Source organism: Pelobates fuscus, chromosome 10 (assembly GCF_036172605.1).
Source record: "Pelobates fuscus isolate aPelFus1 chromosome 10, aPelFus1.pri, whole genome shotgun sequence".
Taxonomy (NCBI): domain Eukaryota; kingdom Metazoa; phylum Chordata; class Amphibia; order Anura; family Pelobatidae; genus Pelobates; species Pelobates fuscus.
The window spans coordinates 38968181-38987578 of record NC_086326.1 but is presented as its reverse complement, the minus strand read 5'-3'; the positions used below and the strand labels follow the sequence as shown (position 1 = coordinate 38987578).

The following is a 19398-nucleotide window of genomic DNA, read 5'->3' as shown; positions in this document are numbered from 1 at the left end:
TCTGCTCTGTGTCAGTGTGTATCATGGTCTCTGTGGACAGGGAACAGTCTCTATTCTGCTCTGTGTCAGTGTGTATCAGGGCTGGGCTTTGAGGACAGGTGTCAATGTTAGGTGATTTCTGCCCTTTATGGATTAAAAGCAGACTCTGCATCAACTGTGCAATTTTCCATGGGAGTTTTGCCATGGATCCCCCTCTGGCATGCCACAGTCCAGGTGTTAGTCCCCTTGAAACAACTTTTCCATCACTATTGTGGCCAGAAAGAGTCCCTGTTGTTTTTAAAATTCGCCTGCCCATTGAAGTCAATGGCGGTTCGCGCGGTTCGCCGGTTCGCGAACATTTGCGGAAGTTCGCGTTCGCCGTTCGCGAACCGAAAATTCCGGGTTCGCGACAACACTATTTGTAATTGCTTTTCTTTCCCACATTTGTTGGGATTTTATTATACCTATAAAAAGTTTTATCCATGGGTGGCTCTCCTAACTCTATAGGGCAAACTCGTGAGGTTTAAACGGTCTTAACCTCCGAGTCCCCCCTTGGTATTTTGTTTTTATCTGTTTATAGATTTAGAAAAAGAATAAAAAGCAGAAATGCATGTTTTCATTGGGGATACATTTATTAAATAGTGATTGTTATAGTTTTTTTTAAGCAATGAATTGTTCATTTCAATTCTGTAAAGGTTTAGAACATTGTCAAAGATAAGTGGATGGAGAATATCTAGTTACATATCTAACACAGTGTAGAATAATCACTGAATTTATATGAGTATAAAAGATACTGTATCCAAAAGTTATTAAAGGAATCACAAAGACAAAGGTAACACAAGTAATACACATATAATAAAATAGCTAGAGGAATGAAACAACTGATACGGTCAATGGAAACCCAGACGGAGTGCCAAACAACTTCCTCCAGTTAGAGGCTTTTATGAGCTTGACTTGATAAGATATTGATGTAAATTGACATGTGGTGTTTGGCAAGAGAGGCAAGAATAGGGGTATAAAATGCTGACTCTAGAAAGACGAACATTTTCAAAATGAAGTGCCTTCTCCTGCTTTCTCTCCTGGGGCTCTCTGGTAGATATATAGTCTTCATTATATTTTATTTATAAACCTTCGAATATCTTTTGACAGAGCTTGATACACAAAAATATCTTTGTTATTAACTAGTAATAAAAACTGCAAGTTAGATTTCAGAAATAGTAAGTTAATTTTGACTGATACCTGACTTAGTTGACCAACCTATCACCTGCATTAATGTGTCTTCTACAGTGGCTCTGCCTGTCGATGATAATGACAAGATTGTCGGAGGTTACACCTGTCCTGAGTACAAAGTACCTTATCAGGTGTCACTGCATATAGGTTACCATTTCTGTGGAGGCTCCCTGATTAATACCCTGTGGGTTGTGTCTGCCGCTCATTGTTACCAATCGTAAGTAAGATAATGAAACTCATTATGATAAAATAACTATACCTTACCATTATTAATTATGGTAACTGAGAGAAACAAAGCATATATCTCCTAAAATAACCAAAAACTAATGGATAGAGATACTAAATTAGTTAAATATTTATAGCACATACATGGTTTATAGATAACAATGAATATAGATCTAGTAGGTAAAAACACTTGTTATATATATATTTTTTTTTTTTACCAAATTCTAACCTGGCTGAAATTTGAATCTCTACATTTTAGTCGTACCGAGGTCAGATTGGGGGAACACAATATTAAAGTGCTGGAAGGATCTGAACAATTCATTAAAGCTTCTAAACTAATACCTCATCCCAATTACGACCCAGGCATTCTGGATAATGATATCATGTTAATACGTCTTAAAAAACCAGCCAGGATTAATTCCATGGTCCAGCCTATCCCTCTGCCATCCCACTGTGAATCTCCTGGGGAAATGTGTCTCATTTCTGGCTGGGGGAACACTCTGAGCAATGGAGGTGAGTACAAAATTGTATGTACTAAAAACACCAGACATTAAAGTAGTTTAAAGCATTTAAAATTTAGGCTCAGAATAGCCAAACTAAAAGCATAGTTCAATTAGATAATTTTTCTTTTCAGCTATTTTGACCGTACTTTCAATTCACTTTGAATTCTCACTTTAGTGAATAACCCTGATAGTTATATTATATTATACAAAATTAAAATGACCAATGATTCCTCAATTCTGACATTTTTATACTGGCGTTAAAGAACACAAGTCAGTGTTGAATAAGTTAGCTATCACTAAATTAGCACTTTCAGTTTTATCAGAATGGAACTAAGGATGTCTTATAGGATGCTCCTTAAGAAGGTGAAAATTCTAGCTCCAAGGAATTAAAGAAAGCTGTAACTTAGAATAATACATGTATCTCAGTGCTTCAGATCACCATTGATGTCTTTTTTTTTCCTATAGCTAATTATCCTGACTTTCTGCAATGTCTGGACGCACCTCTTCTCACTGACCAGCAGTGCCATGATGCCTATCCAGGGGAAATCACTGAGAACATGATCTGTGTTGGGTATCTGGAGGGAGGCAAGGATTCGTGCCAGGTAACAAATCTTTTACCTTATTCTGGACAATTTTATCACATAATTTATATGTTGTACAGATAATTATTTGAATCAGTATTTACAAATTAGCAATTAGTTATTTATTACTGTCTATAGGCAGAACATTTAGTAATTTTAATTGTAATATTCAAAATGAATATGTCTGAATTTATTAATTTGCTCTTGGAAAAGCCATTACTATTTTTTTTTCTAATCATGTAAGCATTGCAATACAGAAAAACGAAAAAAATAATTGTACAAAAAAACATAATACGGAAAAGAAGATATATAAATCCTAAATAATGCAATGGTTGAAAGTTATGTGATATTATAAATAATGCAGAGATAAAATAATAAGTTAAGCCATTTACAATGGCCAGTAAAAATGGCTCAGTAGTCAAAGAGGAACAACTTTTAATTAAAAGTCCGGCTCCAGTAGGCTAGCCTCTATTTTACAGCACTCAACTCCCTTCTAGATATCCACAACTTTAAGAATAGAACCTAAAGCATTGCATGGTTTATACATACACAAAAAGGACCTGTTATTCATTAAATGACTTAGTACCACCAACAACATATACCCAAAAAGTAAGATGGAGATACAACCAACTTCTGCAATTTATGGCAATTCTTCCCAATTCATTAATGTTAAAAATACAGCTAAATTGAAAAATTGTAGTCTATAAGATATATTCCTTAAAGCGTAGAAAATATATCCTTCACCACTATCCTGTTTTATTAGAAATTGGGAAAATATTAGGTTATATATCATTTTGTCTTGTAACGCGACAAATAGTTTTTTATAATTATATGCATGTGCTCTATAAACACTAAAACTCCAAACATGTAATAAATGGTGGAATATTGACTTTCAGTCAATCCAAATGTTGCCTCAAATATTGTACCTTACTTCCATAGAAACTTAGAAACATAGAATGTGATGGCAGATAAGAACCATTCGGCCCATCTAGACTGCCCAATTTTCTAAATACTTTCATTAGTCCCTGGCCTTATCTTATAGTTAGGATAGCCTTATGGATATCCCATGCATGTTTAAACTCTTTTACTGTGTTAACCTCTACCACTTCAGCTGGAAGGCTATTCCATGCATCCACTACCCTCTCAGTAAAGTAATACTTACAGATATTATTTTTAAACCTTTGCCCCTCTAATTTAATCTTAAGATTATGTCCTCTTGTTGTGGTAGTTTTTCTTCTTTTAAATATAGTCTCCTCGTCCCGTCTTTCCTCCAAGTTATACATGTTAATTTCCTTTAACCTTTCCTTGTAAGTTTTATCCTGCAATCCATGAATATGTTAGTTAAAGCGTAGGAAATATATCCTTCACCACTATCCTGTTTCATTAGAAATTGGGAAAATATTAGGTTATATATCATGTTGTCTTGTAATGAAACAAATTGTTTTTTATAATTATATACATGTACTCTATAAACACTAAAACTCCAAACATGTAATAAATGGTGGTGGAATATTGACTTTCAGTCAATCCAAATGTTGCCTCAAATATTGTACCTTCCTTCCATGGTGTATTTGTCCGCAAGTTAAAAATAATATTCTGAGAGAGCTTTATTACATTATAAAGTCATTATTCATTGGTAGCTTTCAAACAAAATCCTCGGCATTCATTTTATTACTTTCTAAATAATATAATTTATAGAATATGAATATTAAATCATTAAAGTGCGCGTGATACCAGAGCATTGAATGGACTGCAAGGCTGTAACTATGCGTAAATAGTTCGTAAAAGTTCCAGTATCTTTGCCATGAGACGCTAGTTGAGCCAGCTTAGATACAATAGGAGAATGTTTAACACTACTTATGTACTACAATTGAACTTGCGATCGATATATGTAAATATACACAAACGCTGGATACATTGTAGCAGGCGTATTGTTAATTAATTTGTGGATATGATTAAACATTTGTGAAAAAAAAAAAGAATAAAAGAATGTCCATTTAAATTACTTCTTTATTTTCCAGGGTGATTCTGGTGGCCCAGTGGTTTGCAATGGCGTCTTGCAAGGTGTGGTATCTTGGGGCATTGGCTGTGCCCTGCCTGGATACCCAGGCGTTTACACCAAAGTGTGTAATTATATTGACTGGATCAATCAAACTGTCTCTAAATACTAAATGGAATATTCCTTGAAATAAATGAAACACATTCTAAAACATGTATTTAAAATAATTTATTGTGCACCATCTCTTAAATAGTATATGTAATTTACTGTGATAAATCTAAAAGATCCATAAAGTGTGTCTAAGAACAGGGTGATCATAACTTATTGTTTTTTCGTTACACAGGTTGGTGGATCTTTACGATCAGAGTTCATATGGCTATTTTAATGAATTCTGTCTCTAACTTACATAAATACATATAGACCATTAAAATAATGTTATGCTATTGATTGTATAGCATTTGCATTTTTCTAATAAACAATCAGTGCTGCTATATGATTTGCAGCTCTCTACCTTACACAATGTATAAAACTGGTCTAGAATGTTAACTGTCTTCTCATATATTCTTACTCCTAATTGTATTAGTATAACACTCCACACCCCCTCAATAAAGTTATACCACAATCTAAGGATTATATAGAACTTGAAGTCCTCATGTGGCCATTAATATCACTCTAGGTGGAAGTGGTTTCTGTCCTATTGTGAATACAATTGAGCTTGTCACAGCATCAAAGTAAAGCTCATTTTGTTATAACTGCTGTTTCCAAGCCTCGATAGCAAGACAGCAACCAACCTCATGCTGATGAGTTGCATTAACAATGAAACAGCTGTCCACAAGTGGTTCACTGGCTTTGCATTTCTTCCTGAGTTGTGTTTCAAAGCTGTTGTATACAACAAACACAAACTCCAAAGAATCCATGCTTAAAATGGAATACTGAGGCAAAAATGTGATTCTTTGTTGACCTAATTTGCAGATGTCTACCCAGAATCCTTTGCAGTAGTAACATCACTGCAAATTTCAGATTTCTGTGGGAAATGCAAGTCTTATGGCTTGACTGGTGTGCAGATCTGTGTTTAACAATGTATTGACTATCCACTGACTTCAGGTAGAAGGGGTTTTCAATCACAATTTTCCCCCTCCATAACTTTCTTGGTTTATGTTTCCAAACAAAGTAGACTTGTGCATAAATGTATTTCAGCCGGGTGGAATGAATCAAATTTCTTTTAATCTATGCCTGAATTAATTGATCTGTCCGGAATTCAGCTGTGGAGTCCTATTCATTCCTTAAAGGAGCACTATATGGTCAGGAACACATACATGTATTCCTGACCCTATAGGGTTAAAACCACCATCTAGCCATCCTGGTCCCCTCATGCCTCCCTAAATATATTAAAATTGTACTTGTGTTCAAGTCTGGAGCTGCTTGTTTTGTTCCTGTATCCTTTAGACCTGCCCACTGCCTGCTGACATCAGCAGAAGTGGTGGCCTGTTCCAATCACAATGCCCCCCCTAAAGGATTGGCTGAGACTGACAAAGAGGCAGATCAGGGTCAGAGCCAGCACTATGCAAACACAGCCCTGGCCAATCAGCATCTCCTCATAGAGATTAATTGACTCAATTAATCTCTATGAGTAAAGTTCAGTGTCTGCATGCAAAGGGTGGAGACACTGAATGTTTGGATGATTTTTAGGCAGCCATGACCTAGGAAGGATCTCTAACAGCCATCTGAGGAGTGGCCAGTAAAGTTATCACTAGGCTGTAATGTAAACACTCCATTTTCTCTGAAACGACAGTGTTTACTGCAAAAAGCCTGAAGGTAACGATTCTACTCAAAAAAAAAATCTGATTATCATTTGAAAAATCAGCACTAAATATATAAAATAATAATCTCTGGTTTTGTGCCACATAATAAAATGCCTAAACAATACATCTAAAAATAAATGGCATGCAATTCATTCAGTTGCAGTACTTATTCTCAGAAGATTTTGGAAAACCGACAAAGGGAACGTTAACTTTCCTTTTTTTTTTTTTTTAATTCTTTTTTTTGTTGTGTAAAGGGTTTACAACAGTCCTGTAATGCCACGGCAGCTAATACAGGCAATGCGAAGTACATTATTATAAGTACAAGTATTTTGAGCTGATAAAAGCTAAGTTTTATTCATTCGACTTGGAAGTCCCTGGAGTGCTATCTTGTACTTTTGGCTGTATCTGTTTGCTGATAAGCACCGGGCAAGTACATCAAGGAAGGTGGAGTGCATTACTATTTTTGTTTTTATATATATATATATATATATATATATATATATATATATATATATATATATATATATATAATGTCAGTAGGTATGGTAGTATAAGCATCAATGTAAGCAGGCTAGGTAACTGACCTATTGTTAGGTTTAATAGTATAGCATAGAATAACATGAGCACGGGGCAGAGAATAACATGTTGTTTTGCCACTGGTTAGAAACTTAAACTTAAACATATATAAAAAACAGGAGAAACAAATACCACTGTGTTAGACAATGAGTAGAGAGTGGCAACAGCTTGTCTCACAGTTATTGTTAAATTACAGCATTTGAGCTTCTGGTTCAGCCTATACACGACAGTTAATGACCCATTTTCCATGCAGAATGTTCACAGGTAGTCTAATTCCTCCTCACCGACCTAGGGCCGGAGTGCAGTCCTGCCAAGCTGATTCATGTATCTCTCGGTGAGCTGCATACATGACCTGAGTCCAGTATCTGCGTCCAGGCGTGTTCTTGTCATGATTTGTGAGTGGCACCAGCAGGTGTGAGCGAGTTGTGTACGGACCTCTCTTGCCATTTTGTGGCCCATTCAGGTGGAATTTCACCGGGTGTCCAGATCTTCGGCAGCACCTTTATGAGGCACCTCGTGGCTTTCCCGCTTTTGTATATCACCCCTCATGTTTCAGTTGAGAGTTGCTTTGCGGCGTGCAGGCTAGGGGTGGCACCCATGTCCCATGGTAGTTGTGGACAGGTGAGGTGGGGGTATGGGAGCATGCGGATATCCGGCCCAGAAGTCACTGCACACATTATCAATGTTGGTTGCGAAGCGCTGCATCCATTCCCGGCTCTCTGGGCTGGCGGTCTGCTGTGAGGGCCTTGATGCGGCGCCCATCTTAGATCAGTCATGCGGTCTTTGGGTACTGTTGATTTCAGGATTTTCGTTAGTGTGTCCAGTGGGGACCGGGATTTTCTTTTTTGGGTGCTTGATAGTTAAGCCAAACGGTGCTTTTTGCTAAATCTATACTGTCTGTTATTTAGCATCTACTGTTTGACCGAGTCTGCCATCTAGTGGTTTCATGCTAAATTATTTTATAAAGATGTTTTAGAATAGGGGTATGCAACCTTTCACTGCAGATGTTGTGGACTACAAATCCCTTGATGCTATGAAAGCATTATGATTGTAAGGCCATTATAGGAGAAGTAGTCCACAACAGTGCTGAAGGTTGCCTACCCCTGTTGTGGACATTCCTAGTTATTTTCGAAATAACAACCTACATCATTATAATTAGTAGTAGCCAGGGCTGCCATCAGAAATTTTGGGGCCCCTGACAAAGCACAAGGTCTGGGCCCCCCCCCCTCCACCCTTCCCCCTCCCTCCCGGGCCCGCCCACGCCCTACCTAGTCCGCTGACAATGATGCAGGACTGAATGTGGTGTGTATAGTGTAAGTGAATTAGAATGTGTGTAATGGATGTAGTGTTTGTGTGCATTAGATACTGTTTGTGCAGTGAATGCAGAGTGTGTTAGTGTAGCGGATGCAGTGTGTATAGTGAACGCAGAGTGTGTTTGAGTAGTGGATGTAGTGTGTGTACAGTGATGTAGTGTGTGTTTGTATAGTGGATGTAGTGTTTGTATGTACTAGAGGAAATGTGTTTAGTGGATGCAGTGTCTGTAGTTGATGTAGTGTGTGTATTAGACGCAGTGTCTGTGTATAGTGAATGCAGAGTGTTTAAATTTGTGGTGGGTGTAGTGTGTGTACTGTGAATACAGGATGTTTGTGTAGTGGATGCTGTGTGTACAGTTAATGCAGAGTGTGTGTCAGTATAGTGAATCCAGAGTGTGTGCATAGTTTAGTGAATGCAGAGTGTGTGTTAGTGTGTAATGAATGCAGAGTGTGTGTTAGTGTGTAATGAATGCAGAGTGTGTGTTAGTGTGTGGTGAATGCAGAGTTTGTCAGTGTAATGAATGTAGTGTGTGTTTTAGTGCAGTGAATGCAGAGTGTTTGTAAATGTGTAGTGAATGCAGAGTGTGTGTTAATGTGTAGTGAATGCAGAGGGTGTTTTAGTGTGTAGCGGATGCAGAGTGTGTGTTAGTGTAGTGAATGCAGAGAGTGTTTGAGTAGTGGATGTAGTGTGTGTACAGTGATGTAGTGTGTGTTTGTGTAGTGGATGTAGTGTTTGTATGAACTAGATGAAATGTGTTTAGTGGATGCAGTGTCTGTAGTGGATGAAGTGTGTGTATTAGACACTGTCTGTGTATAGTGAATGCAGAATGTTTTAATTTGTGGTGGATGTAGTGTGTGTACTGTGAATACAGGATGTTTGTGTAGTGGATGCTGTGTGTACAGTTGATGCAGAGTGTATGTTAGTGTAGTGAATCCAGAGTGTGTGCATAGTTTAGTGAATGCAGAGTGTGTGTTAGTGTGTAATAAATGCAGAGTGTGTGTTAGGGTGTAGTGAATGCAGAGTGTGTCAGTGTAATGAATGTAATGTGTGTGTAAATTTGTAGTGAATGCAGAGTGTGTGTTAATGTGTAGTGAATGCAGAGAGTGTGTTAATGTGTAGTGAATGCAGAGAGTGTGTTAGTGTAGTGAATGCAGAGAGTGTGTTAGTGTAGTGAATGCAGATAGTGTGTTAGTGTAGTGAATGCAGAGAGTGTGTTAGTGTAGTGAATGCAGAGAGTGTGTTAATGTGCAGTGAATGCAGAGAGTGTGTTAGTGTGTAGCGGATGCAGAGTCTGTGTTAGTGTAGTGAATGCAGAGTGTTAATGTGTAGTGAATGCAGAGAGTGTGTTAGTGTGTAGCGGATGCAGAGTGTGTGTTAGTGTAGTGAATGCAGAGTGTGTTAGTGTGCAGCGGATGCAGAGTGTGTGTTAGTGTAGTGAATGCAGAGTGTGGTAATGTGTAGCGAATGCAGAGTGTGTGTCAGTATAGTGGATGCAGTGAGTGTGTTAGTGTGTAGTGTATGCAGAGTGCATGTTGTATTAGTGAATGCAGTGTGTGTATTGTATTAGTGTATGCACTGTGTGTGTTAGTGTATGCAGTGTGTGTTGTATTAGTGTATGCAGTGTGTGTGTTTGTGTATGTGGTGTGTGTGTTGTATTAGTGTATGCAGTGTGTGTTGTGTCAGTGTATGCAGAGTGTGTTGTGTTAGTGTATGCAGTGTGTGTTGTGTTAGTGTATGCAGTGTGTGTTGTGTTAGTGTATGCAGTGTGTGCTGTGTTAGTCTATGCAGTGTGTGTGTGTTGTGTCAGTGTATGCAGAGTGTGTGTGTTGTGTCAGTGTATGCAGTGTGTGTGTGTTGTGTTAGTGTATGCAGTGTGTGTGTGTTGTGCTAGTGTATGTGGTGTGTGTGTTGTGTCAGTGTATGCAGTGTGTGTGTGTGTGTGTTGTGTTAGTGTATGTAGTGTGTGTGTGTGTTGTGTCAGTGTATGCAGTGTGTGTGTGTGTGTGTTGTGTTAGTGTATATAGTGTGTGTGTTGTGTCAGTGTATGTAGTGTGTGTGTGTTGTGTCAGTGTATGTAGTGTGTGTGTGTGTGTGTGTTGTGTCAGTGTATGTAGTGTGTGTGTGTTGTGTCAGTGTATGTAGTGTGTGTGTGTGTGTGTTGTGTCAGTGTATGTAGTGTGTGTGTGTGTGTTTTGTCAGTATATGTAGTGTGTGTGTGTGTGTGTGTGTTGTGTCAGTGTATGTAGTGTGTGTGTGTGTGTTGTGTCAGTGTATCTAGTGAGTGTGTGTGTGTTGTGTCAGTGTATGTAGTGTGTGTGTGTGTTGTGTCAGTGTATGTAGTGTGTGTGTGTGTGTTGTGTCAGTGTATGTAGTGTGTGTGTGTGTGTGTGTGGTGTCAGTGTATGCAGTGTGTGTGTTTTGTCAGTGTATGTAGTGTGTGTGTGTGTGTGTTGTGTTAGTGTATATAGTGTGTGTCAGTGTATGTAGTGTGTGTGTTGTGTCAGTGTATGTAGTGTGTGTGTGTGTGTGTTGTGTCAGTGTATGTAGTGTGTGTGTGTGTGTTGTGTCAGTGTATGTAGTGTGTGTGTGTGTGTTGTGTCAGTGTATGTAGTGTGTGTGTGTGTGTTGTGTCAGTGTATGTAGTGTGTGTGTGTGTGTTGTGTCAGTGTATGTAGTGTGTGTGTGTGTGTTGTGTCAGTGTATGTAGTGTGTGTGTGTGTTGTGTCAGTGTATGTAGTGTGTGTGTGTAAATGTCCAATGAGGAGGGGAGGGGGGGCATTTTAACATTATTTAAAAATAATAATAATTTAATTAATTAAATTGTTTCTCCCCCCTCCCTGCTTACCTGTGTCTAGGGAGGGGGGAAATTCCATCCCCGGTGGCCCGGTGGCATGGTGGGGCCCCCCGGGTTCCCTGTTACCGCAGAGGGGGCCCAGGCAGCACACTGCTTCTCCTCTTCTCTCCTCCAATAACTCTCGCAAGACCCGCGGAGCGTTGCCATGGCAACCGGGTCTCGCGAGCGTTATTAGCAGGGAGGAGATGAGAAGAAGCAGTGTGCTGCCAGGGCCCCCTCTGCGGTAACAGGGAGCCGGGGGCCCGGGGCTGCACACATAGATAGTGATATTCGCTATCTATGTGTGCAGGGAGGGAAAGTGGGGCCCGAGCAGTCCGGGCCCCCCAGGGCCGCCGGGCCCGTGACAACTGTCACGGTTGTCACCCCCTGATGGCGGCCCTGTTAGTAGCACTAATTTCTGTAGCATAAAATCCTCATGATGGCCTTTAAGTGTTATTCTAGCAAAAGGAGATGGAATGGCGCTATGGGTGAAAATGTTATCATGTAGATATATTAGATGGAGATAAAATAAAAAATTTCTTTGTCATATAGAAGGAGACGCACATCAACCCTTTCCATTATTTGAGCGACTTAAAATTCATCAATCCCTACTCTGACACTCTAAGGCTAAATGATAAAGTGATTTCTGCATAAAATACATTTTTATTGTAATATGGATGTTTTTTGTTGTTGTTCATATAACTATTTTGATTGTGTTGGATGATATTATCCCCTTAAGACTGCAGGGCGTTCTATGCCGTCCTTATTTAGATGGCTCTAAACGCCGCAGGGTGGCATAGAACGCCCTGCGATCTTTTGTACTTACCCGGGAGTCCCCCTCCGTCCTCTTCGGCCCCCCTGGGCCATGTGATCGTGAGGTCCTTGCGAGGATCCCGCGACCTGATACACACTGACACAGAGCAGAATAGAGACTGTTCCCCGTCCACAGAGACCATGATACACACTGACACAGAGCAGAATAGAGACTGTTACCCCTACATAGGGTCACTTGGCAGATATGGCGGGGTCGTGGGAGGGGGAGGATGACTTTCACCTCTTCCCCTGTTAGATTCCCGTTGTGCTGTGACATCACCCTTATGCGCTGTGTAAAGCATACTATTTAATTTGATCAGCATGGCCACTTGAGTTTTTATAGTTTTCACGCTGCTTGTAGTTTATATATGGTTCACAAAAATCAAACAAACGATAAAGTAAACATGTAAGGATTCAGAATATTCTTTCAAACCCTTACACATTGTGTGTACGTATTTTTTGTCTTAAGTTTGTGGCTTTAAAGAGGTTCACGATGTTTCTATGATGTGCATAACATGTTCTTGTAAATGTTTGTTAAATTTTTCCTGGAATTGTAATTTTTCAATCTGAATAAAGATAGTCAAATCCCTGATACACACTGACACAGAGCAGAATAGGGACTGTTCCCCCTACATAGGGTCACTTGGCAGATATGGATTGACACCTATCCTAATGATCCCTGATACACACTGACACAGAGCAGAATAGAGACTGTTCCCCCTACATAGGGTCACTTGGCAGATATGGATTGACACCTGTCCTCAAAACCCCTGATACACACTGACACAGAGCAGAATAGAGACTGTTCCCTGTCCACAGAGACCATGATACACACTGACACAGAGCAGAATAGAGACTGTTCCCCCTACATAGGGTCACTTGGCAGGTATGGATTGACACCTGTCCTCAAAGCCCCTGATACACACTGACACAGAGCAGAATAGAGACTGTTCCCTGTCCACAGAGACCATGATACACACTGACACAGAGCAGAATAGAGACAGTTCCCCGTCCACAGAGACCATGATACACACTGACACAGAGCAGAATAGAGACTGTTCCCCGTCCACAGAGACCATGATACACACTGACACAGAGCAGAATAGGGACTGTTCCCCCTACATAGGGTCACTTGGCAGGTATGGATTGACACCTGTCCTCAAAGCCCCTGATACACACTGGCACAGAGCAGAATAGAGATTGTTCCCTGTCCACAGAGACCATGATACACACTGACACAGAGCAGAATAGAGACTGTTCCCCGTCCACAGAGACCATGATACACACTGACACAGAGCAGAATAGAGACTGTTCCCCGTCCACAGAGACCATGATACACACTGACACAGAGCAGAATAGAGACTGTTCCCCGTCCACAGAGACCATGATACACACTGACACAGAGCAGAATAGGGACTGTTCCCCCTACATAGGGTCACTTGGCAGGTATGGATTGACACCTGTCCTCAAAGCCCATGATACACACTGGGGCGAGCTACTGTCCTCCCCAACCCCTGCGCGGTGGGTGGGGGCCATAAATCACAATGGGAGGGCCTACTTTCCTCCCCCCCGGCCCCCATCTCTGCGCGGTGGGTGGGGGGCATAAATCACAATGGGACGGACCTACTGATAGGAGTGGAGTATTGTTCATATCAGTTTAATACCTTCCGCGTCTCCTATTAGTGGACGTGTATATGGCAGCCATTTTAGGAACCGCACACCTGGGACCCGAGCAAGGTCACCTCGTTCAAGCTGCTCTGGTTCCTTGATGAGCCAGCTGCCCGCGAGTTAACATGTCCCGTGGAGAAGCACTCTGTCCTGTAAAGCCTCACCACCAAAAAATTAAATAAATAACAGCACTCGGAGTGGTGAGTTTAGTAAATGTTCATATCAGTTTAATACCTACCGCGTCTCCTATCAGTGGACATGTATATGGCAGCCATTTTAGGAACCGCACACCTGGGATCCGAGCAAGGTCACCTCTTTCAACAGGCGACATGATTTGGCCCTGTAAAACTATCCTGGATATTCTCTACAATTTCTATGGATATGGCATTGATTTATGTAACAGGGAGATGGAAGAAGATGCTTGGTCGGTCCTCTTACTTTAAATTTGGGGCACTGCGCGGGCAATCTAATGTGCCACCAGATAGGAGTGGTGAGTTTAGTATTGTTCATATCAGTTTAATACCTTCTGCGTCTCCTATCAGTGGACGTGTATATGGCAGCCATTTTAGGAACCGCACACCTGGGACCCGAGCAAGGTCACCTCGTTCAAGCTGCTCTGGTTCCTTGATGAGCCAGCTGCCCGCGATTTAACATGTCCCGTGGAGAAGCACTCTGTCCTGTAAAGCCTCACCACAAAAAAATTAAATAAATAACAGCACTCGGAGTGGTGAGTTTAGTAAATGTTCATATCAGTTTAATACCTTCCGCGTCTCCTATCAGTGGACTTGTATATGGCAGCCATTTTAGGAACCGCACACCTGGGACCCGAGCAAGGTCACCTCTTTCAACAGGCGACAAGATTTGGCCCTGTAAAACTCTCCTGAATATTCTCTACAATTTCTATGGATATGGCATTGATTTATGTAACAGGGAGATGGAAGAAGATGCTTGGTCGGTCCTCTTACTTGAAATTTGGGGCACTGCGCGGGCAAGCTAATGTGCCACCAGATAGGAGTGGTGAGTTTAGTATTGTTCATATCAGTTTAATACCTTCCGCGTCTCCTATCAGTGGACGTGTAAATGGCAGCGATTTTTAATTGTGGAATCACCTCCCCTTTTTAGGCCAAGGTGGGAAGATGCTTAGACCACTGGTATATTGGTGCCATCTTGGAGGATTTTTTTTTGGTTTGGTTTTTGAAGCCACAGTGCTGCACCAGTGGGCCTAAAAATTAGGCATGTACACATGCCTGAAAAATTTGGTATTGTTGCAGCCGCTGCTGTAGCAGCGGCCAGAAAAATTGATGTTTGTTTCACAGGCAGAAAGTGCCCTAAAACATGGCGGCTTGAACCCTAGTTGGTGGCGGATAAGTCACGCAAGTCAAACGTCATTCAGAGCTATATTAGGAATAGGAAGATGGCTATAGAGCTAGAAAGGTCCAGCTCTGGAGCCAAGGCAAGGACTAAATGGGCAACAACTAAAGGGCTTACCCCAACGCTATAAGTATTAGAAAATAGAATAAATCCCAAGAATTGAGGTGTTCGGAGAGGAAAGCAAAATCCATCTACCAGAACACACTCGACTGAGGGTGTGCCCACAATAGGGTATTCACTCCCTTGGTGTGCAGAGTAATAGATGTACAGAGTAAGGAAAATAATAAATCTTTAATAGAAAAACGTACAGAGACTAAAAATCATGGGGTATAGGAGTGGGGGTTGGTCCATATGGCTGTACTGACAATGGGGGGGTACTGGACAGATCACTGTAGATAGTACTGTACCACAACCCCTAGAGGCTATTTGCTCATACTAGCATACGGTAAAAGAGTATCTACCTAAATGTATAAAGCACCAGAACACAGATCAACCCTATAGTGTCAGAGTGTCTGCATAAAATGTAGCCCAACTGTATATTCTGGGTGGGGGACACCCCAGACCCCAGGGTGTCCTTCCCTGGAGTATATGGTAAACCGTGGGGATGCTGACTGCACTGGTGAGATATATCGGGATCAAAGGCATACAGTGTGGTGGAAAAACAATGAAGTCATAATAGAATTAGAAAACTTCCCCCTGTATGTAAAGATACCCAAGTAGGTCGATTTTACTGAGTAGTAGTCAGCCCCAAATTACAAAGGTAGTGGATTGCTTATACAAAAATAATGTAGACAAAGTAGCTGGGACGATCTGTTAGTGCTTATTGATAGAACGCTAAGGTACCAGAGTAGTGCTATTAGGGAAAGATACAAAGTTACAATAGAATGAAGTTGCTAGTTTGTGAGCTTTCCCCAGAGACACAGGAGCTGCCCCTGTCTCTCAGATGCAGGGAATGTCTCCCATCCAGCCACTTATTCCCAACCCCTTGTATTGTAAAAACAAAACAAAATACGAGCTCAGCCTAAGTCTAGGTATTGGTAGAAAAGTGGATGCCTAACTAGGCTGGAAAACTTCGTGAAATAAAAGTGGAAATCAAAAGTTCTATCCCAGCCTAAGTCTAGCTTCTAAGTAACAAAGTAGCAACCTGACTAAGCTAAGCGTCTTCTCATTCAGAGCTAAAATACAGCAGCGTGTGGACCATTTTTAGCCCAAGGCAGCTCATCTCATCAGGCCTTTTTTAATCGAATGTATCGCCCACTGTCAGTCCCTTTGGGATCCATCCCTCATTCATCTTAATAAAGGTGAGGTAATTTAGACTTTTTTGACCTAGGCGACTTCTCTTCTCAGTGACAATACCTCCTGCTGCACTGAAGGTCCTTTCTGACAGGACACTTGAAGCGGGGCAGGCCAGAAGTTCTATCGCAATTTGGGATAGCTCAGGCCACAGGTCAATCCTGCACACCCAGTAGTCAAGGGGTTCATCGCTCCTCAGAGTGTTGATATCTGCAGTTAAGGCGAGGTAGTCTGCTACCTGTCGGTCGAGTCGCTCTCTGAGGGTGGATCCCGAAGGGCTGTGGCGATGCGTAGGACTTAAAAAGGTCCGCATGTCCTCCATCAACAACACGTCTTTAAAGCGTCCTGTCCTTGCCGGCGTGGTCGTGGGAGGAGGAGGATGACTTCCACCTCTCCCCCTGTTAGATTCCCGTTGTGCTGTGACATCACCCTTATACGCTGTGTAAAGCATACTTTTTAATTTATTTTGCAAATGCTGCATCCTTTCCGACTTGTTGTAATTCGGTAACATTTCCGCCACTTTCTGCTTATACCGGGGGTCTAGTAGCGTGGACACCCAGTACAGGTCGTTCTCCTTCAGCCTTTTTATACGAGGGTCCCTCAACAGGCAGGACAGCATGAAAGACCCCATTTGCACAAGGTTGGATGCCGAGCTACTCATTTCCCGTTGTGATGTCACTGATGTCATTGAAGGTATGTTCTTCCCCCCAGCCACGTACAACACCACGGGTACCAGATAGGTGACAACGAGCACCCTGGGATGCCTGTTGTGTTTGGTCTTGCTCCTCCTCCTCCTCCTCAAAGCTACAATCCTCCTCTGACTCCTCTTCCTTACAATCCTCTTCCAGCGTTGCCGCAGGTCCAGCAAGCGATGCTGATAAGGCTGTTTCTGGTGGTGATGGTGACCACAACTCTTCCTCTTCCTCTTCACGCTCATCTACAGCCTGATCCAGCACTCTTCGCAGGGCACGCTCCAGGAAGAAAACAAATGGTATGATGTCGCTGATGGTGCCTTCGGTGCGACTGACTAGGTTTGTCACCTCCTCAAAAGGACGAATGAGCCTACAGGCATTGTGCATGAGCGTCCAGTAACGTGGCAAAAAATTCCCAGCTCCCCAGAGGCTGTCCTAGCACCCAGGTCATACAAATATTCATTAACAGCTTTTTCTTGTTGGAGCAGGCGGTCGAACATTAGGAGTGTTGAATTCCAACGTGTAGGGCTGTCGCAAATCAAGCGCCTCACTGGCATGTTGTTTCGCCGCTGGATATTGGCAAAGTGAGCCATGGCCGTGTAGGAACGCCTGAAATGGCCACACACCTTCCTGGCCTGCTTCAGGAGGTCCTGTAAGCCTGTGTACTTATGCACAAAGCGTTGTACAATCAGATTACACACATGTGCCATGCACGGCACATGTGTCAACTTGCCCAACTTCAATGCCGCTATCAAATTTTTTCCATTGTCACACACCACTTTGCCGATATCCAGTTGCTGCGGAGTCAGCCACTTTTCCACCTGTGCGTTCAGGGCGGACAGGAGTGCTTGTCCGGTGTGACTCTCTGCTTTCAAGCAAGTCAAACCCAAGACGGCGTGACACTGCCGTATCCGGGATGTGGAATAGTACCTGGGGAGCTGGGGGGGTGCCGTTGATGTGGAGCAAGACGCAGCAGCACAAGAGGACTCAGCCGAGGAGGTTATGGAAGAGGATGGAGTAGGAGGAGTAGAGGAGGTGGCAGCAGGACTGCCTGCAATTCGTGGCGGTGTCACCAACTCCTCTGCAATGCCACGCATTTCTTGCTTGTCAGCCGTCACCCAATGTGCAGTGTAGGTGATATACCTGCCCTGACCATGCTTTGCAGACCAGGTATCAGTGGTCAGATGGACCCTTGCCCCAACACTGTGTGCCAGACATGCCATGACTTTCTTTTGCACAATCGAGTACAAGTTGGGGATTGCCTTTTGTGAAAAGAAATTCCGGCCGGGTACCTTCCACTGCGGTGTCCCTATAGCTACAATATTTTTGAACGCCTCAGACTCAACCAGATTGTATGGTAAAAGCTGGCGGGCTAATAGTTCGGACAAGCCAGCTGTCAAACGCTGGGCAAGGGGGTGACTTGGTGACATTGGCTTCTTACGCTCAAACATGTCCTTGACAGACACATGACTGTGGGCAGATGAGCGGGAACTGCTCAAGGCGGGAGACGGAGTGGCGGATGGTTGAGAGGGGGCAAGGAGGACAGCAGTGGTTGACGTGGCTGAAGATGCTGGACCAGGAGGAGGATGGCGGCTTACAGTAGGCGTGCTGCTTGTACTCATGTGTTGATCCCATAGGCGTTTGTGATGTGAAATCATGTGCCTACGCAAAGCAGTTGTACCTAGGTGGGTGTTGGACCTCCCACGACTCAGTTTCCTTTGGCACAGGTTGCAAATGGCATCGCTGTTGTCAGAGGCAGACACACAAAAAAATGCCACACTGCTGAGCTCTGCAATGACGGCATTCTGGTGGTGGACACAGCATGCGTTGATTGGCGTGCTGTCGGGCTGACCCCGGGTGCCGATGCATGCTGTCTGACTGTGCCACTAGCTCCTTGCGATGACCCCACCCTGCTTCCAACTCGTCTCCTCCTCCTCTCTGTCTCCCCATCTGAACTTTCGCCCTGTTCTTCTTCTTGCCGAGCGGGCACCCACGTGACATCCATGGACGCATCGTCATCATCAACCGCTTCGCTTGTATCTGACAACTCAGAAAAGGAAGCAGCAGCGGGTACAACATCATCATCATCACACCATACCTCCATGTGTTTAATGCTGCCTGCCTGAGACATATCCCTGTTATCTACATCCTCTAGCAATAATGGTTGCGCATCACTCATTTCTTCAAACGGGTGTGTGAATAACTCCTCTGACATACCAAGTAAAGCGGCTGTGGTGCTAGTTTTGGTGGTGGTGGCAGGCGGGTGAGTGGTATCTTGAGAGGTGCCTGAAGCTAAGCTGGAGGAGGATGGTGCGTCAAGGTTCCGAGCGGAGGCTGTACAAGATTGGGTGTCCTGTGTTAGCCAGTCAACTATGTCCTCAGAACGTTTCAAGTTCAGGGTACGTGGCTTCTGAAAACTGGGCATTATTCTAGGGCAAAAGGGAATCACAGCACCACGACCACGACGGCCCCTGCGGGGTGGCCTGCCTCTGCCTGTCATTTTTTGGGGGATTAGTGGT

General features: G+C 42.7%; 1 protein-coding gene across 1 annotated transcript; it reads left to right on the top strand.

Annotated features, from left to right (window-relative positions):
- Positions 1 to 1031: 1031 nt before the first annotated feature.
- On the top strand, positions 1032 to 4728 carry LOC134575339 (serine protease 1-like). The gene is made up of 5 exons (XM_063434618.1): positions 1032 to 1071; positions 1267 to 1426; positions 1694 to 1947; positions 2403 to 2539; positions 4540 to 4728. Exons 1-5 carry the CDS (start codon positions 1032 to 1034, stop codon positions 4687 to 4689), a joined length of 741 nt encoding a protein of 246 aa, XP_063290688.1. The 3' UTR covers positions 4690 to 4728.
- The last annotated feature ends 14670 nt before the right edge of the window (positions 4729 to 19398 follow it).

Excerpts from the sequence above, each read along its gene's own strand:
- LOC134575339 (XM_063434618.1), top strand. The coding sequence starts at position 1,032 with ATGAAGTGCCTTCTCCTGCTTTCTCTCCTGGGGCTCTCTG. Across the intron at positions 1,072-1,266 it reads TTCTCTCCTGGGGCTCTCTG|TGGCTCTGCCTGTCGATGAT; the intron begins GTAGATATATAG and ends TGTCTTCTACAG. Across the intron at positions 1,948-2,402 it reads GAACACTCTGAGCAATGGAG|CTAATTATCCTGACTTTCTG; the intron begins GTGAGTACAAAA and ends TTTTTCCTATAG.